Consider the following 19,273-nt stretch of genomic DNA (forward strand, 5'->3'; position numbering starts at 1 on the left):
TTTTTAAATGCAAACAGTTGTAACTCCAATAGTGTCTCAAATCTATTTAATAACACCTAAGCCCTAAATAAGACAAAAGTCAACAGGAAACACACACTTTGAAATCAAAGTGGGCCTATTTTACCTTAACTCTTCTATTTGTGAAATCCATTTTAGATAAGCCAGGTGTCGTTCAACCTCTTCTATTTGACTAATCAGTACACCAAGATCCTCCATCCAGGGCTGGGCTGTCAACAGGTGGTTATTAATCGAGTCAAATAAAACAGTTTCTTCTCCCAAGATCTGACTAAGAGACTTCTTAGAATCCTCTGCATTTTTTAAGGCCTTCTGAATTCTTTTGGGGACTTCTGAAGAAACTGTAAGTACCTGTGTGTACAGAAGAATACCACATCTGACATAAAGAGTACAGAAACCTTTCTTTCAATGATTATATTAATGTGGTTTTTCACACATCTATATACAATACAGCATAACAGAAAATCAGAAAATGATAAGTTAGCTGATAATATTGTGTAGGACATTAGCAAAATGTGCCATTGTGATCAGATGTATGCAATTGGTGGTATATTTTTAATGTTTCAAAGAATGGAAAAATAAATTAACAGAATGCTTACCTGTTCTTCTAACTGCTTTTTATTTTCTGATAGCTCCTCTATAAGTTTGCCAAGTTTCCTTAGGCAATTAAGATCAGTTCCAACTTCTCTTTCCACAAATTCAGCCACATAGTAAGGGATATCACAATGATCTGGGTCTCTAGTGACTTGTTCCCTTCCAGAATTAATAGCTGCCATGTTTGCATCACCTGCAGGACTGAGTTAAGAGTGTGGTTAGCCATCCCTCAGCACTAACATGAACCTTCATATAGAAGGGGACAGAAGAAATTTCAGCGTAGGTAGTTCAGTTAAAAGCAACTTAAAATACTGTCTTCCATTTAACTACTCACATGCTTAAAGACAGTCACATGCATAATCCTTTGCAGAACCAGGGTCTAAGCCTGCAATACATGATATTATTTAAACAAACTGCTGAGGACATTGTGCCCATCACTCGACAGAACTGAAACATGCCTGCTACCCACAGAAGGCAGTCACCTTTCATTCCTATTATCATAATTTTTTTCTAAAACTCATTCAGCATCTTCATGTCTGTGCTAGATCATATGTGTAAAAATACTGGAAAAAATGACAGATGACTTGCCTCACCCCAACAGGTAGCAAAAACGCACCACCCCTTTGAAGTGGTGGGAATACCACCACTAAAACTATCCAGGGGGTGTTTCACACAAAGCAGAACATGATCATTTGACAGACAGCATTTCAGAAACATGTAAGAGATAAAAGTTCCCATAAATTATCAAATGCGCCTAAATGAGCTGATCATCTTAACTCTTTGCTGTGGAAGCAGCACCTCCTAGCCTATAAGCTTTGTCAGTGGCTAGAAAAATCTGGAACCAGAAGATATAGTTATGCGACGAAAATAAAATTCATCTGATCAAATACTTGACAACTTTAAGATACAACTTGCAGTATCTTCAAAAATTGAGATTTTAATTTTTAAAACTTTATCTGAGCTCTTCTTTCAACCTCAAAAAGCAGATTTAAAGCCATAATATGAACAGTGGATTAAAGGAACACTACCAATTTAAGAAATCAGTTTAAAATTTTTTTTACTTTTTTTTAAAAAATGAGCACATGGAACAGCTTAATAAAATATCCCTTTCTAGTTTACCTTATGTAGTTGACAGCATTGGGTGTATTTGACTGTTTCCTTTTATGCGTGGATCCTGCACACAGCAACAGGCAAAACACAAAAGCATTTTAAATGTTGGACAACATGCTTATAAGACAATAAAAATTGAAAGGTAAAGCAAGGTGAAGTGCAAGAGCTGATATTCTTAATCTTTTAATTCATGCTCTTGTGTGGCTCTTATCACCAAACTACCTGAGAATCTTTCAGAAGTACACTGAGCTGCTTGGCTACTATCTGTCATGTGGGCTAGACCTTTACATAAGAACAGCTGTACTGGGTAAAACCAAAGGCCCATCTAGTCCAGTACCCTGTCTTCCAACAGTGGACAATGCAAAATACTCTGAATAGAATGAACAGAAAAGGTAATCATCAAGTGATCCATCCCATCACCTATTCCCTGCTTCTGACAGATGCTAGGGACACCACCCGTCCATCCTGGCTAATAGCCAGTGAGGGGCCATTCCTTCATTAACTTAGTTCTTTCTTAAATTCTGTTATAGACTTGGACTTCACATCCTATGTCAAGGAGTTCCAGAGGCATTGTGTGAAAAAAATATTTCCTTTCGCTTCTTTTTACAATTCCAATATATCTTCTTTGAGATGGGGGGGGGGCACATCTGCATGCAGTATTCAAGATATGGGTATACCATGCACTTAAATACAGGTTGAAGCTCTCTAGTCTGGCACCCTCAGGACCTGACCAGTGCAGAACAAGAGAATTTGCTGAACCACAGAAGGTCAATATTGTCTAGCAGCATTACCAACACTTCCACTCATCACTGGGCTTTTGGAAGACATTTTGGGTAAATCAGAGCTAAACAACAGTACAGAACAATCAAATCCAGGACTGGTCACTGTAAACAAACTCTAGGAGACCACCAGGAAACCTGGCCACACGCATAAGTGGTTATCTGGCTATGGCAGGGGTCTGCAACCAAAATAGCGAGAAGAGCAATATTTTTTCAAATTCAGTTACAAAAAACCAACACTACAACAGCCACAGTGCATCTGAATACAAGACAGTCCTTAATAAATAACATAAAACCTTACTTTTTTCACCCCAGCGCACACAATTTGTATCAGTTAGAAAGTTAACTTATCCCCATCTCTCCAGGTTTTTCCTGCCTTAGTCCCCAAATCCATCCTGCTGTCCACAAGCTTTACTCCCCATTGCACAAACCCACCTCCCATCCCCAGATTTAACCCCTCAACCCTGAACTAACCCCCCAACACCTGGTTTAACACCTCAGCCTCAAGCCACCCACTATCCCCAGGTTTAGCTTCTTACCCCCAAACCAGCCACCCACATCTCCAGGCTTAACCCCTCTCAGCCCCAAATTTGCCCCCGTCTCTAGGCTTTACCCATCTCAGTCCTGCCCCCCAACCACATGATTAACCTGCCTGAGCCACCAAGCACCACCACAGCTGCCACCCTACCCATTGCTCCTTCCCAGCAAAGTTGCACAGCTCCAGCAGGGGCAGACTCAGCTGCCCCTCCCCCCAGTTCTCCTGCTCACTTCCCCCACCTGCAGCACAGGCAACTCCCTAGCCTACTGCACTGAAATAATGGAACTAAATTTACTTGTCTTAATGGCCAGATCCCTCCCATTGCCCTGCTGGACATTAAACCAATTAAATTTAGTACCATTATTTCACCTGCAGCAGAGCAGGGAGCCACAAGAGGAGTCCACACCAGCAGCATCCAGAACTATAAGATGCTGACCCCTGTGCTAAGTGAAATCATGATGGATTATGGCTGTTGCTAGGTGAGAGAATGCTGGCATTACTATCTCTTTCTTAATGATTGCTACCATCTTGTTTGCTTTTTTTGACTGTTGCAGCACATTCAACCGAGGTTTTCAGAGAACTTATCCACAGTGACTCCAAGATCTGTCTAGAGTAGTAATAACTAATTTAAACCCAATGTCCATTATTCTTTATTTTCTCCCCCTCCTTGGACAAATAGTAACTTATTTAAATGTTTCATTATTGCATATACACAAACAGCTGCAAAGCTACCTGATTAGACTCCTTCAAACTTTCACCTGCTATGACAACTACAAAAAATGTAGGCTGCCCAACACTGTCTCAATGTTTCCCTGCAGTCAGTTCCCAGTCTACATGCCTCCATTTAGTGTTTATTTTCTATTCAATTTCTTACCCCAAAAGCATATGGTCTTATGTTCTGCATTCATGTAACACCTAGCATAATAGCAGTCAAGTCCATGACTGGGACTAGAAGAGAGTAGAATAACGGATATAAAGCCATAATACCAAGTTGTACTATGGCATAATAATAGGAAAAGCAAGGTGGAAGAACACATTTTACTGAAAACAGAAGGCCAAAGGCTAATGGTGACTTAATTCATATAGAAATTCTCTCCACTGTCTGGACTCATAATAATTACAGTTTCCTAGTGTGCAATGCATGAGGTTGAGCTTAGCAGCCCAGGACAGCACTACTCTACTAAACAAACCACCTATGCATTAATGCTGCAGCAGCACTGATTTAGCACCTCTGGTGAGATGGTAAACTGCCTCACGGCCACTGCAGGAGAGCATCGCCCTGTGACCGCAGAGCAGGCACTGCTCTACACACAGGTGTACTTTAAGGGCTGCGCGTTTTTCTCCACACCTCCGAGTGACATAACCAGAACAACCCACGCGGCAGAGTACGCCCTCGGCAAGTCCCCACAACCCGCTACTAGCGGAGAAGTTGGAGCGCCAACGGGATGTGCCACGCCACCCAGGGCAGCCCTAGCACCCCGGGGACGTTCCTGACCCCGCCCCACTCTCTGGGGAGGGCGGGAACAGAGCCGCTCCTCCCCCGCAGCAGCCCGAGGGGCGGCTGGTCGCTAGCCCTGCACCCCTGAGTGGGCGAGTGGGGCAAGAGATCTCGGCCAGCGACCGGGAGTCCCGGGGCTCCTCAGCCTAGTACACCACACCAGGCCCCGCACCACTCGCCTTCCCATGCCGCCTAGCGGCCCCTGTGCAGCCCTTCTCGGGCCCGCGGCCTGCCGGGAGCCGAAGCCCCTCACCCACCGGCGTCAGGCCCGGCCTGAACCATCCAGCCACCGCCGACAGCCCCAGACGCTGTCCCGCCTCCTTAGCGCTGCGGAAAATCCCGAAGTTGCTCTGCGTCCCGCGAGAAGTCGGCGGGGAAGGACGAAAGTGACGCCTCTAAGCCTGGGCCCCGCCCATCGGAATCTGGAGCTCACAGCCCTGCCATCGAAGACAGCGCATGCGTCCGCTTTGCCATCGTAGCCAATGGGGCGGGTGGGTTGGTCGGGCTGCTGCCCTTATGCCAATGGCATAAGGGGCGGGGCGTGTCGGGAAGGTCCTCTGGGAGCTGCAGCACTGGAGACGTCTGTGAAGGTAGCGGGAAGCCCAGCAGGAGTGCTGCGTCCGGTGCGCTGCTCTGCGGCACGAGAGGCAAGGGGCTTAAATTAAATGCGGCCATGCCGGGCCAACCGGCATGCAGCACGCTGAGGGGCCCCGGCCCCCCTCCTCTTGGCGTGGGGGGTTATGCACTGGCACAAATTACCCGGGAGGGGTTGGGAAATCTCTATCACCGGCGCTTTTTATGACAATCACCCGTCAGGGCTGGTCCCCGCGGCGCTCGGTTCTGCCGTGAGCACCAGGGAGTAGAACTGACGACCTTTTTCAAGTTTCCTTCTGGTTCGATGGTGGGTGCTCCCAAGAGCCAAAGTTAACAGACGCTGACACAAAATCAGAAGCAGCACACGCACCCCCCACCAAAAAAACCAGAAACGGTTCAAGCAGGGCAAGTGTGGAATTTCCTTTCCGCATGCGGCCAGAGTGAAAAACACTGAAAGTCCTGTGGCAGTTTATAAACCAACAGATTTTGTGCAGCATCAGCTTTCCTGGCAAAGACCCACTTTGTCAGATGTGGTCTTTACTCACAATAGTTTATGCTCCACAAAATCTGTTCGTCTGTGACAGTGGTGTCCAAAAGAAATGCACCACTTGCCACAAGCTGCCCCCCGGACACCCTGCCCCCTGAGCCAAGCACCCTCCCCAGCCAGCCACTCTAACGCCCCCACAACTGCTGGTGTCTCACCAGGGCCAACGCCAGAGCTGCCCTGCCCCAGCTGCTCCCAGCCAATTATGCCATCCAGCCGCCCACAGCCACACTGCTAACCCAGCCACACCGCCCAACCTACCCACGAGATGTCCTGGCCCCTGCCGGCTGCAGAAGCCTCCTCGCTGCTGCCACGCACTTGTCCCACCAAATGGTGGGGCATATGCATGGAGTGGTGAGAGGGATGCCCCTTGTGTGTGGCTCTCCTGAGCTGCATTTGCCACACTATGCTGCCCTGTTCACCACCTCTGGCAAAGGGGGAGTGTATTGGAAACAGCAGTACTCGGGCTTTTAGTGCAATGGATGAGAGGTATACCACGTGTTGTGTGTGAATCGCATGTTTAGGGTCCTTTGACCACATGTTGGGAGAGGGGAAAGAACAAAAAGGGAAGGTAGTTATAGAGAGGTAGCCATGTTAGTCTGTATCTTCACAAAACAAAAGAAGTGATATAGCACTTCACAGCCTCATGAAGTAATTTATTAGGTGAGGAGCTTTCATAGAGCAGACTCACTTCTTCAGATCTGGAAATAGTGTCGGATAACTAGGAGGGATAGCTCTGTGGTTTGAGCGTTAGCCTGCTAAACCCACGATTGAGAGCTCAATCCTTCAAGGGGTCATTCATGCATCTGGGGCAAGTAGATTTAAAAAAAAATCTGTCTGGAATGGTGGTAGGTCCTGCTGTGAGGGCAGGGGACTGGATTTGAATGACCTCTGAAGGTCTCTTCCACCTCTGTGAGATTGGTATATCTCCATCAATGGGCTTTGAATTTAGTGCTCTTGGTGGATCTGGTGCTTTCAGTTGGTTTATGGGGAGCTTATTTCTGAGGCACTTAGAGAAGTTGGGAGTTTGTTCAAAGGCCAGTAGAGGAGGTTCAGGACTGATTTCTTTGATATTCCATATGGCTTTTAGTGGGGGATAGAGCAGGCTAAAAGTGTGTGATGAGAGGGATTTTTATATCTGTAACAAAACAAGTTCTCTCAGGGTAGATGGCAACATTACAGTCGCATCTATACTACAGCGATCTTTCGAAAGATGATCTTCTTTCAAAAGAGGATGTCCCCACACAAAAAAGCAGATTGAAAGATTGAGCTGCTCTTTCGATAGAGCATCCCCAGAGACCCTGCTTTTTCAAAAGAACGGGCCAGGAATAGAAAAATTTAGCGCCATGAGGACTGCTCTTTTGCAAGGAGATGCTCTTCCTGATCTGGAAGCAGAAGAGAGCTTCCAGAAGAAAAGCCGCATTCTTTTGATTTCGGATCAAAATAGCGCATTTTGTGTGTGGATACTCCATGTGTTCTTTCAAAAAAGTGCCTGATTTTCCAAAACAGCTTGCTCGTGCAGATGCGGCCTACTTGTTTTCAAGGGAGGTACTGAAATGTTCACACTGGTATATAAAACCCATTCAATATTTTATAAACACAATGACAGTGCAAAATGTCATTTAATAACTTATTTACACAAGCAGCACAAACAGGTTTATTATTTGTTTGGTTTTAGAAATTATAAAGTCAAAATGCAACTTAACTGCTGACAATTGTTTTACAATGGCTTTTTAATCCTTTTATGCCAGGATACATTTTTGTCCATCCATTGCCAGCAATGGACAGATGATATATGCTGGTACACAGAAGTTAATTGACATGAACTCTCTGTGCTTTTTGATTAACTTGTTTTCCACTACCTGTTCTTTGGTACAGGTAGTAGTAGTAGTAAAAATGGGGAAAAATGCACACAAATATTTTCATAATAAAATTTACAGCTTAACTAATAAAAACAGATGTACATGTTTGTATCACATAAAAGGCACAAAAATTCTGCCAAGGGAGTCCTCTACTATATCAGTGCAAAAGCTGTTGGCCTTCTAAGGCTACATAGATGAACTCCTTTAATGTAAATATTCATCAATGCCTTATTCTAATTAGCATTCCTCTATAAGCAAGCTTCAAGATGTTTCAGTCTACGTTGAATTCATGAAAGCACGTTGAATATTCACTGTACTTCTGGAAAAGCAATTACTGAAGATCTTGAACTTCCATACTAAATCCAATTATTTTTCAGATGTAGTTGTGATAGAGCTTAAGCACCTTGTTTACTAATTATTTTTAAAAAATCTAGTATTTGTCAATTTGCAAATACCATTTTGGATATAATCACTGAAACTAATAAAAACTTATTTTTTTTTTTTTTTACTACAAATCTTCAAAATCAAAACAAGGGTTGACACTGAACAAGTAAATTTTCACATGACTTTAGAGCATTTGTTCAGCGTAGCCATGTAGTATTCAGCTGTGTCTGATTTTTTATGCTTGTGTCCATTTTTAGCACTTCTCGAATTGCCATGGTAGCATAAGTGGATGGAGGAAGAGAGAATTCCATCTTCAAGGCCTTGAATTTACCTTCTATTATATAAGAAAGGAGAGAATAATTGGCATATGTAGTATACCTCCTCTGGAAATTATGTAAATTGGGAACAATTTAAGAAATCCAAGAATTAATTTAGCAACCATGGAAACGTTTTCTGAAATACCAGTTCATGCTACAATTTTCACATAAGTGGCAGATGTGAGACCTGGAGTTTATTTCTGATAGCAAATTTTATTTCAAAAACTCTCTTTTTAGTCACACATTCCGTATTTCAAGACTGCCCTCCTCTCTTCCAACCCGGAACAAGTATGGTCTACATGATACAGTTGGCTGTGTACTTTATTCAAAAGTTTATATCACACAATCATGATGTTAAAAGTTCTTAAACTGTTAAGATATACTAATCATCACAGAAACAAATATTACATTTATTAGTACCAGTTTTAATATTTCTGATACTGTTCTGCAAGCATATCAATCCCATTTTAAATATTTGCTCAGCTATTTTAGCTCTACGCCCAAGTAAGCAAAACACAGAAGCATGCACTTAAAGTACACAGGTCTCCCACTAAATTTCAATTAAACACAAAAGTAAACCCAGTGAAGCTGAAGGTGAATAGTCATATACTTGAAGTCAAGCACATGGTGAAGTGCTTTGCTGAATTACAGCCTAAGTCTGTCCATCTGATGCTTAACAATTATTTGATTTTATAGACAGCTGGAAATAGAAAGTATGATGTAGTCACTATGATCTGCTGTGCAAATGCTTACACTTTTTTAAAAAATCAGGTCACTTATGTAAGAGCCTAATTTTATGCACATCTTTTTGAATGTTTTAGCTTGATGTTTTGTCAACTAAACTATTTATTTTTACATTCAACATCTGGTAATATGTAACAGTCACAACTTCAAAGAAGCAGTTAAGTCAAAAGTTATCTTTACAGCATATAAACACCTGCAGAAAACTTACTACTCTTACCTGTAGCAAGAATAGGTGGCGGTTTTCCTTCTAGCTTATCCAAATCTGTACTAAATAATGGAATTCGAGGATCATCATATGCAACCACCTCCCTTGATGGAAACACAAAACAAAGGTTGGTTGTTTTTTTTTTTTTAAATTTTGAAATATTCAGTGTGACTGAATTCACACCTTATATATTACTGTAATAATCTTTGTACACTATTGTCACATCCCCTCAAGTTTTATGAATATTGGCTTAATAAAACCAACCAGCAGTCATGGAGCACTTTAAGGACTAACAAAATAATTTATTAGGCGATGAGCTTTCGTGGGGCAGACTTGGTATCTCCAGATCTGAGGAAGTGGGTTCTGCCCCACGAAAGCTCATCGCCTAATAAATTATTTTGTTAGTCCTTAAAGGACTCTATGACTGCTGGTTGGTTTTATTAGAATAAAGACTAACATGGCTAACTCTCTGAATATTGGCTTATGAATGTAAACATGCATAATTCTGATACTTTAGGAAAATGCATCATATGAAATACTTTTAAAGTTATGATCTATTGAATGTGTGTATTCTGTATGAAGTATGGATCTGTTTATAATTGTAGATGTGCTAGTAAGGGCAATTAGCAATAGTCCAGAGACATAACGGCTCTGTGCTCACGACAGTGATCTGTTGATAGTTTGTTCTTTAACTTCTCTAAGCCCAAACTGCAATTGGTACAACAAAGACCTAAGGCCTCCTGATGCTGGAACCCATTTTGGATCTTGTACTTTTCCGCCCAGGGTGAAAAAAGTCTGAACTGAAAACAAAGAATTGCCATCTTGGGCAAAAGAGGTACAAAGGTGAAAAACCAAATAATAGGGGTTCCAGAGACCAGGAGATCCCCATTTATCACCCAAGGGCTATGTCTACACGAGCCCCAAACTTCGAAATGGCCACGCAAATGGCCATTTCGAAGTTTACTAATGAAGCGCTGAAATGCATATTCAGCGCTTCATTAGCACGCGGGCGGCCGTGGCACTTCGAAATTGACACGGCTTGCCGCCGCGCGTCTCGTCCAGACGGGGCTCCTTTTCGAAAGGACCCCACCTACTTCGAAGTCCCCTTATTCCTGTGAGCAGATGGGAATAAAGGGACTTCGAAGTAGGCGGGGTCCTTTCGAAAAGGAGCCCCGTCTGGACGAGACGCGCAGCGGCAAGCCGCGTCAATTTCGAAGTGCCACGGCCGCCCGCATGCTAATGAAGCGCTGAATATGCATTTCAGCGCTTCATTAGTAAACTTCGAAATGGCCATGGCCATTTCGAAGTTTGGGGGTCGTGTAGACACGGCCAAGATGTCTTCTGGAAACATCTAAGACTGAACAGGGAGGAGGACTGGGCCCAAGCTGGAAGGCTGCCTCACTTGTGAAAGAAGTGATTAGAACAATTATTAGGGTAAGTATCTGCATGTAGTAAGTTTCTTAGTGTATTAGGATTAGCTGGCATGTTTTGTTTATGTTGATTTAATAACTTAGTTTGCTCTGTATTCACTTGCAATCACTTAAATTCTACTTTTTATTATCAAGCCCAATGTAAATAATAGTTACCTAGAAGGAAGCAGACACTGTGCATCTCTCTTTCATTGATAAAGAGGGCTAATATTATGAGCCTTCTCTATGTAAATTTTTTATAAAAATAAGACAGAATCTGGTTCTCTTTGGAGGTATGCTCTTGGATGACGACAAAGCTCTAGAGGTGAGCCTTCCCAGAGCCGAGCTATTTCAGCATCTGTTACTCTGTTTGGGGCTGTTATCCCAACTCCGTGTCTTGGCTGTGGAAGACCAGAAATTCTGGCACAGCGGGACAGGGTGGTGGGGCACCCTAGAGGGCAGATAGGCTGGGCTCAGTAGTATGATCAGCAACACTGGATAACGGTCCTGGGGGACCTCTGTAATATAACCAACTATAACTTCAAAACTATATTGTGAAGTATCATTGGAAAAATAATAACTCACTGGTCAATAACATGAAAAAAAAATTTTGTCAACAATATGTGTAAAATCATATGTAAGCTGAAATTAGTTCTGAAACACATTCACCAGACAAGTCTGAGGCTGTGTCTACCTTACCACCTGTTCAGAGGCTGTTCAGAGTTTGCTAATGAAGTGTTGCCATGCATAGGCAGCACTTCATTAGGCAAATTCCCCCCCCCACGTGGCAACTTCAAAGTACCAGCATGCGTCTAGTCACTGCGCACCCACTGGTACTTCAAAGTGCACGGCAGCACTTCATTAGTAAACTCCAAACAGCCTCATTACCATCCTTCCTTGGTTCACAGCCATAGTGAACCAAAACAAACAAGCAGTCATGTAGCACCTTAAAGACAAGAAAATAATTTATTAGGTCATGAGGTTTCATGGGACAGACCCACTTCTTCAGATCTGGAGACATGCAGTACAGCACTGATGGTTTTGTAACAATCCTCCCACTTATGTCCTGGAGACACCCTATTATTTGCAAACACACATCACTATTACCTACCAACTAACATTTTGTGGTCGAATTATGATCTTTCTGTATGCTCCAGATAACGAATAATCTCGAATTCTATGTCTCATGTTGTTGATATCAAGGTTGTCAGCAGCTAACATTTCCTTGTAGGCATCACCAACTACCAGAAAAGGAAATATTTGAAGAAAATTAAATCTACTTAAAGTTAAGTAAATTAAAATCAGATTAAGTTTTAAGTGACTGCAAATTAAAAAGACTTACTTTTATGCTTTGGATATACAACATCAAACCCAGGTAACGGCATCACTATATCATGGATAGTATAATCGTCAACATCTGCTTCTTCAATATGAACAGCTGTTGCTACAATTCAAACATTTTTTATTTAAAACACACAGGTATGTGACTTTTTTTTTTTGACCGCCAGAGGCATCTACTGTTAATTAAATGTAAAATGAAGTTCTTGATTTAAACATAGTTGATTACCGATGGAGGAATCAAACACTGTGTTGCATCTTCATTTGCTTACAAAATTTTCCAAAGGGAAGGTGCTACAGTCTTAAAAGTTTAAAAAGATGACAATTGGTAGTTTATTTTACCTCCTTTAAGTACAAGGTCTCCCGGTACAGCTTTTAGTCCATACTCTTCTATTCTCTTGCTTACCATATTATTCCATATATAACTCTGATAGCTATGAATATACATCAAACGATTATTCCTTGGTATCTGCAGGTGAAAAATATTTCACTAAATAATAGGTATTTTTAGTTATTTTCCCCACCCAATGGAACTTAATGGTTAAATATTGAAATATGTCATTTTTCCAGTCGCTTAGATAACATACAGATTTTTGGTTTGTATATTACATTTCTGAACTTAATTTGAGAGGAATTTACTTAGAAAGGCAAAAAAAAATAGCATTATCCCCTCAAAATGCTCCTTTTTATTTTGTGTAACAGTTTGCCAAGTGTATTGCTGATGCAGACAAGAATCCCATTTTTCAACAACTGTAAAGCTGTACTTAATTATTTTTCATAGATTTGTAAGTCTTAAGGAATCATTAAGATAATTCAGTCTGACCACGTGCATAACACTAACCATGCAACTTCCCTAAGTAATTCCTGCAAGCCCAGTAATCCAAGGTTGAAGTACAACTATTTTAGGAAAAGATCCAAATTTATTTTTTTAATCAAGACTTCAAAGCGATGGCAAAATCTATCATGTCCCTTGCCAACCTATTCCAATGTCAAATTACCCTCACAGTTAATTGTATTTCGTTCTCTGAAGGAGGGGCTGGCAACCCCCTGCACACGTGCTATTCTTGGCACACGAGCCGATTTAGAGTTGCACACAGCAGGATCTCCAGCCCTGTCCCTCCTCCCCCATGCAGCATGGCAGGAGGCGAGACCATAGGGCAGGAGCTGGAGTCCCCACTGCAGAGTAAGGTCGTGGCTGGAGACCCTGCTGACCTCAGCCCTTCAATGAGGTCCAGGGATGTCCTTGGGCCCCCCAAATAATATTGTGGCACATCTGCCTATTTGGGAATTCCTGACCTAGTCTGACCCATTCTCAGCCCAGCAACTAGATTTCATCAAGATGTCCCATATTGAGTTTTGTGACTTTAATTAGGTGACAGCATGTTAGTCCTCAAGAGACTGAACCATTGTGTACTACATGGGAGAACAGGAGGGAATGATTCTGATGAGTTGGGGGGGTCCCCACTGGAGTCAACACTTTTTTGTAATTGTGGGGGGAAAAAGAAATATTGCCGATCCCAAGCAAGATCTTGGCCCTTTATACTTTTAAACTGATCCTTAATAAAATGCTGGGGTCACAAGGAGGCTACTCTGCCTATTGTAAGCAGGACTATTAGGCTATGTCATCATGGCAGGAGCCATTTTGGGATAGTGCAGTATCCCGAAATATCTGCCTTATGTTTATGCAATGCGCCAGTCATTTCAAAATATTTTTCGAAATAGCAGGCACTCTACTTTGGCATCCCTGTACTCCTCACTGCAGGAGGAGTAAGGGATGCTTCAAAATATGGTTAGACAGCGCCACATGCCAAAATAGCCTATTTAGAAATTGACTCGAAATAAGCTAAACAAATTTGTGTAGTTCAAATTGTGTAGCATATTTCAAGTTTAGGCTCTTGTGTAGACATAGTCTTAGTGACTAAAAAAATATCACCGGCACTTTGACCATAGATTTGTAAGTCTTAAGGAATCGTTAAGATAATTCAGTCTGACCACCTGCATAACACTAACCATGCAACTTCCCTAAGTAATTTCTGCAAGCCCAGTAATCCAAGATTGAAGTAGAACTGTTTTAGGAAGGGATCCAAATTTGTAGCTTATTTCAAGTTTAGGCTCTTGTGTAAGGTCAAATTTCAGCACTCCACCTGGGAAAGGTTGCTGACCTCTGTTCTAAAGGCACAAAGAAAATTGGATCTTAAATCTTACACACATATGTAATTCAGATGAGTTTTAATAACCATACTGCGATGCAACTATGTTTAGAATTCTGTTCTATCAATGTGTGTTAATAGGACACATCTACATCATGCATGAGACATAAGTTTGAGTCTACCCCAGGAGTCTGCAGTCAAAATAGCAAGAAGAGCTGTTTTTGCAAATTCAGTTACAAAACCTATGCTTCAAGAACCGAAAAGCATGTGAATGTGAAATGGTCCTTAATAAATAAGGTCAAACCATATTTTTTGTAACCCCAATTTTAAGAACAGCACACGCGCGCATGCGCGCATACACACACACACACACACACAATTTATACCAGTTAGAAAGTTAAATTACCCCCATCTCCAGGCTTAACCCACCTCAGCTCCAAATCCACCCCCTATCCCCAAGCTTAACCTCTGTCCGCCCCAAACCCACTCCCACATCCCCAGGATTTACCTGCCTAAGGCGACTGCCTCTGCCGCTGCTCCCCCCGCCGCCTGGGTATTTATTTTACAGGCTGTTTGGAGGGCAATGACTGATTTCAGCTTGGAGAAGATGAAAGCCCAGGGTTGGGTGCAGATACCCTGCAGTGCCCCGAGGCAGGAAGGAGGCACTGTGCTGGGCGCGCACCCTGGGCTCGACACAACCTTGGCAAGCTGCACAGTCCAGCCCCCCTTGCACTGGCTGGAGCACGGCAGGAGATTTGAGCAGCCCCTTCACATTAGATAGCAGCTCCCAGATGACTGGGAGGCAGAGCCGTCTCGCTATCCCTCTGCCAGGCAACAGCTGCCCAACCTCCTCCTCCTCTTCCCCTTCCCCTTCCCCAGGGCAGCTCTAGCAGAGCAGGCTTGGTCACCCCTCTCCCAAGCTCTCCTTCCCCCGCAGGCAGGCAGCGTGCAGGCAGCTCCTGGCTTTCCCTTCCAGGACTCCCTGCTGGTGCTGACTCCGCTTGCAGCTCTGGAGGCTGCCACCACTTAAACAACAACAAAAACAAACAAAAAAAACCCCTAAAGCCCATTTTAAGGGCGGACACCGCTTAAGCAGCGGCTGCCTCCAGAGCCACAAGTGGAGTCAGCGGTGGCAGTGCTCAGAGCCGCAAGTGGCTCCTTAAACAGCCACATGCTGCCAACCCCTGGTCTAGACCCTTCAGTAAACAACGTGACAGTACTTCAAGGGAACACAGAGGAGAGGAGTGGATGGAATTAAGAGGTTTATACTTAGTCCATTTAAAATTTCATGTAATACCACAAACAAACCTCACAACCTTTTTACACTCACTATGCCAAATGCAGAGACTATATTCTTCAGTCCATACTTTGAAAGTCCATGTAGAAACTGTCCCTCCACACATCTCTTTACAGGAAGTTTTTTGAGGGCTGCAGCTGGATCTTTAGTCTTTGCCCACTCTTCTCTGCATTTAACTAAATATCCTTTCTCAGCTGTAACAACAATTTGAAATTAACATTGTAACTGCATAACAAAAAAATTTGAGCAGATATAAAATACCAGTGTAGCTGAAAATTTCAGTGGAGCTAGCACACGTCTCAGTGACAGCTATTTAAAAAAGCCAGAAGTTTTAGATTCTCTACTGGAACAGCTGACTGATTTGTTAGTCTCTAGTTAAAAGAAGCACTAGGAGTACAGGACTTGTGTTATGGCTAATGTAAAGAAAATGTACAAATATGTAAATGTACAACCAGCTGGAATGGAAGATACCCTTTTGAGTGCAGAAAACAAACTTTCTACCTACTGAGGTAATTACACTGTGCCTCTCACCATCAACTTTAGTGACCTGAGTCCAGATTATCCCTCTTCTTAAATTTGTGCATGGAAGAGTTCTCTGTGTATGGAGCCCCTCTCCACACATAGCTCAGTATCACCCCAGGATGACCCCTACCTCACTCCAGACCCTGTTGAGGGCTCTCTGTCCACTTTGTGGTCCACACAAGGAGGAGAGGAAGATGGGTAAAATGCATTTTGTCCTCCCTCTGGTACCACTGAGTTTCCGAGAAAGACTAAACAGCTCCAGGCTGTGTTCACTTTCCTGCATCACTTTTCATCCCAAGACCACCTGCTTCCACAAAGTAGCAGATAGGAAACTGCTAAAGGCAGAGTTAATGCAGAGGGCCAGGTCTGGGAGGTAAGTTCTTCCATGGAAAGGGAATCCTGCACAACCCACAAGATGGTCAGGGAATCCCCACAAAGAAATCCCCATCAAGCTACTCAGACAATAAGTCCCCTTCCAGTTGCCCCCCCCCCCCCGACTTTTTTTTTTTTTAAAAAAAACTACTGGAGGGCAGAGTCTAGGCCATCAATATTAATAGTTTGTTAAGAGCTTGCTGAATTTAAATAGAAATGACAGTTCCAGTACTGATAAAGTCTGACATATGCAAAAATGTGACTGTGTATATGTACTTCATTAAAAAAAAAATTCCATCCATAAATATGTTCTGTTCAACTACGTCTAAATATCTCTTAGAACCTACCTCCAGGTCGTGGTTTTAATATTAAATCCATTACTTCATTCCAATTGTTTTGTAGAATAGCTCTGAGAGAGAAAATGTATTACCTATTATTAAAACAGGAACAGATTTCAGGTATATACGTAAGTTATCTGAAATCTAAAATATTCTGTACATTTTACCTACAGCCAACATCATGCAATACAACTGCTACAGAAGAAATATTCTGCTTCTGATGCTAAAATTAAAATTGACACCTGAATCTGAGACCTTTGGAGATTAATGCGTGAGCCTCTACAGTTTGAGCTGAAAGCCAGCTTGATACATACTGTAAACATATGTACATGATACATACAGTATCATCTGATGAAGCAGGTCTTTGCCCACAAAAGCTTAAGATCAAAAATATCTGTTAGTCTATAAGGTCCCACAGAACTTCTCGTTGTTTTTGTTGATACAGACTAACACAGCTACTCCTCTGGTAAGTATCATGACAAACATTCCAGAGAAAAAAAAAGAAGCCACACACAGACGTACCACACTAAGATACAAATTTCAAAATATTATTTAGTACACGCAATAAAACAATCAATTATTTAAAAAAAGGTACCTTCCAACTTGATATGTAGGAACAGCCGTGGTTCCAAATCTTTGCATTCCATAATAGTTAATAAATCCAATTTCCCTAAGGGAGTGCATTGCTTGCTGTACTTGATCCTCAGTTCCTGTTATATTTCTAATAATATATGGAAGTATTTTTAAAAATCCACATCAGTTTGAACTTGTACTCTTACATGTCAGAAAGCAGTCATCAGTACTAAAAGTCAACAATGCTATACAGCATTTCCTAAATGCAGCAAGTTCCCTCCCCAATGTATGAGAAAAGTTTCAGAGTAGCAAAAAAGTAGTTTCAAATCCCCTGGTATCATCCCTATTTTATAGCTGAAAAACTCTGACCTAATTAAGAAGGCTACCAATAACACAGTCTAGCAAATAGCAGCATTTTACCTGAGAACAACTGTGAAATGGTTCCCTTGCAGTTCTCCCAGTTTCAGTGGATGGTTCTTGTAACTAAAATTTCCCAACTTAAAGTTCATCAAACATTTGTTCAAATGAGCAAGTCTTTGTGCAGTGATTCTAAAAAGAAAATAAACAGTGACTAAGCTACTCTCAGAAGAACTAATAAGTACTTACAGAGATGCCAGTTTTTCAAACTAAAACACAGTTACAAGTAACAAAAGTGTAAGTCCCCTCGCTTCTGTTTCTCATGTATTGCCTCCAAAATATTCTAAATCAGTCATCTAAAAGCAGAGGACACATTATACTCCAGCCCCGTCCATATAAGACATCCACGTCTGACAAAGCTCTGTCAACAACACATTTCCTGGGACCTATGTTGAAAAACTGACTGGCAAAAAATGTTAATATAGGTTGAACTTCCCTGCAAAGTAGACTTGTCACAAGCCTATATGAAAGCACAACTCAAGTTTTAGGCTATAGCAGGTGTGACACTCTATATCTTGGGGAAGCAAACTGTAAGCCCAGTATTTCTCATTTGTCTGTAATTGTGATATTGCACATAAAGCATGCCACGTGAGGTATCGGGAAAGATCATGAAAGAAGTCCTCTGTTGACCAAGATGCTTCCTCTCAAGGAGGTGGACTACCTAGCCAAGCAGGAGATGCCCCTCTATTGGCATAGGCTACACTGAAGTGCTACAGCAGTGTAGCTGTAGCATTTCAAGTGTAGACAAGCCCAAAGAGAGTTTGAAAACCAGCTACAACTCACAGGACCTGAATGACTCCAGGGGGAAAAAATATAGCCCTAAAACCTGAGAGCTATTCATAAATTTGGAGTTCAAATACAACTGTAGGCTATCATCTGAAAGGAAGGGGAGAGGGGCTGGAAGTTTTGCTATACTCTGCCTGTACCAAAGGATTTTTCTTTCTTTTCAAATTTCAGGGGAATGTAACCCAAGTACACCAGAATACTTTGAAAGTGGTGAGGCTCTTTTTAAAAGAAAATAAATTTCCCATGGAAATATTGTGTATGTGTGTGTGGCGGCAGGGTGATGTGCGTAGAATAGTAGCTGTGAATGGAGGAGAGGTCTCGGTGCAGTAATGGGAGAGGTAATTATAAAGGGGATAACTGAGGATGGGTAGAGTAAGGCAAGGGTGAGTGAGGGAGTTAGATGGGGTGGCACAGGTTGGTTGGGACATTGGGACATGAAGGTGAGGATCAGAATGTGGACAAGAGTGCATACCAGCCCCACATTGCCCTTCTATATGTGCACCAGCCTACTTTGTGCCAACCTCTCAGAGGACAACAACCCCCGTTCCTCCATCACATAAGCCAGGATATGGATAACTTGCCTTTCTGAGGGGTATAAATCCTCCTCCCTGCTCTTTATCTCTGGGAGTCTGATCTCTTGCTCTCTCCTTTCCTCACCTCATGTGAGCTGATATCAGAGAGCCTGTAAACCTCTGAGGGAGTCTGAGCCCGTCTCCTGACACCCCCAAACGAGCTGTGATCTGGTGAGCCTTGTCCGTTTAGAGCCATCTCCTTGCCCCACCATGTGAATCATGATCTGGGGCAGTCCTGCCCTTCTGGGTGTTGAGGAGAATCTTAGAGCACAGATGCTTTAGTTTACATGCACCAAGAACACAACACTGAGACTT

At 42.5% G+C, this 19,273-nt stretch overlaps 2 protein-coding genes across 7 annotated transcripts in view; both read right to left on the bottom strand.

Annotated features, from left to right (window-relative positions):
• Positions 1-4,892, bottom strand: part of RINT1 (RAD50 interactor 1) — a 34,934-nt gene extending 30,042 nt beyond the window's left edge. For 2 of the 5 annotated variants that reach the window (XM_075016625.1, XM_075016616.1), the window contains exons 1-4: positions 4,792-4,892; positions 1,729-1,783; positions 615-810; positions 125-366 (exon numbers count right to left, since the gene is read on the bottom strand). In XM_075016625.1, the coding sequence (XP_074872726.1) occupies positions 125-366; positions 615-810; positions 1,729-1,783; positions 4,792-4,816 (518 nt within the window). In that variant the 5' untranslated portion in view covers positions 4,817-4,892. Of the gene's footprint in view, positions 1-124; positions 367-614; positions 811-943; positions 995-1,728; positions 1,784-4,791 lie in introns of those variants that run through there. The other 3 variants (XM_075016651.1, XM_075016634.1, XM_075016643.1) reach the window with 3 other exon arrangements.
• Positions 4,893-7,275: 2,383 nt separating this feature from the next.
• Positions 7,276-19,273, bottom strand: part of PUS7 (pseudouridine synthase 7) — a 34,968-nt gene continuing 22,970 nt past the window's right edge. For both annotated transcript variants that reach the window (XM_074984156.1, XM_074984155.1), the window contains 9 exons: positions 17,604-17,732; positions 17,206-17,331; positions 16,620-16,681; positions 15,412-15,572; positions 12,274-12,400; positions 11,936-12,037; positions 11,705-11,834; positions 9,197-9,288; positions 7,276-8,252 (listed from right to left, as the gene is read on the bottom strand). In XM_074984156.1, coding sequence (XP_074840257.1) covers positions 8,116-8,252; positions 9,197-9,288; positions 11,705-11,834; positions 11,936-12,037; positions 12,274-12,400; positions 15,412-15,572; positions 16,620-16,681; positions 17,206-17,331; positions 17,604-17,732 — 1,066 coding nt within the window. In that variant the 3' untranslated portion in view covers positions 7,276-8,115. The remainder of the gene's footprint in view (positions 8,253-9,196; positions 9,289-11,704; positions 11,835-11,935; positions 12,038-12,273; positions 12,401-15,411; positions 15,573-16,619; positions 16,682-17,205; positions 17,332-17,603; positions 17,733-19,273) is intronic.

Source organism: Carettochelys insculpta, chromosome 1, assembly GCF_033958435.1.
Source record: "Carettochelys insculpta isolate YL-2023 chromosome 1, ASM3395843v1, whole genome shotgun sequence".
In the NCBI taxonomy this organism is placed as follows: Eukaryota; Metazoa; Chordata; order Testudines; family Carettochelyidae; genus Carettochelys; species Carettochelys insculpta.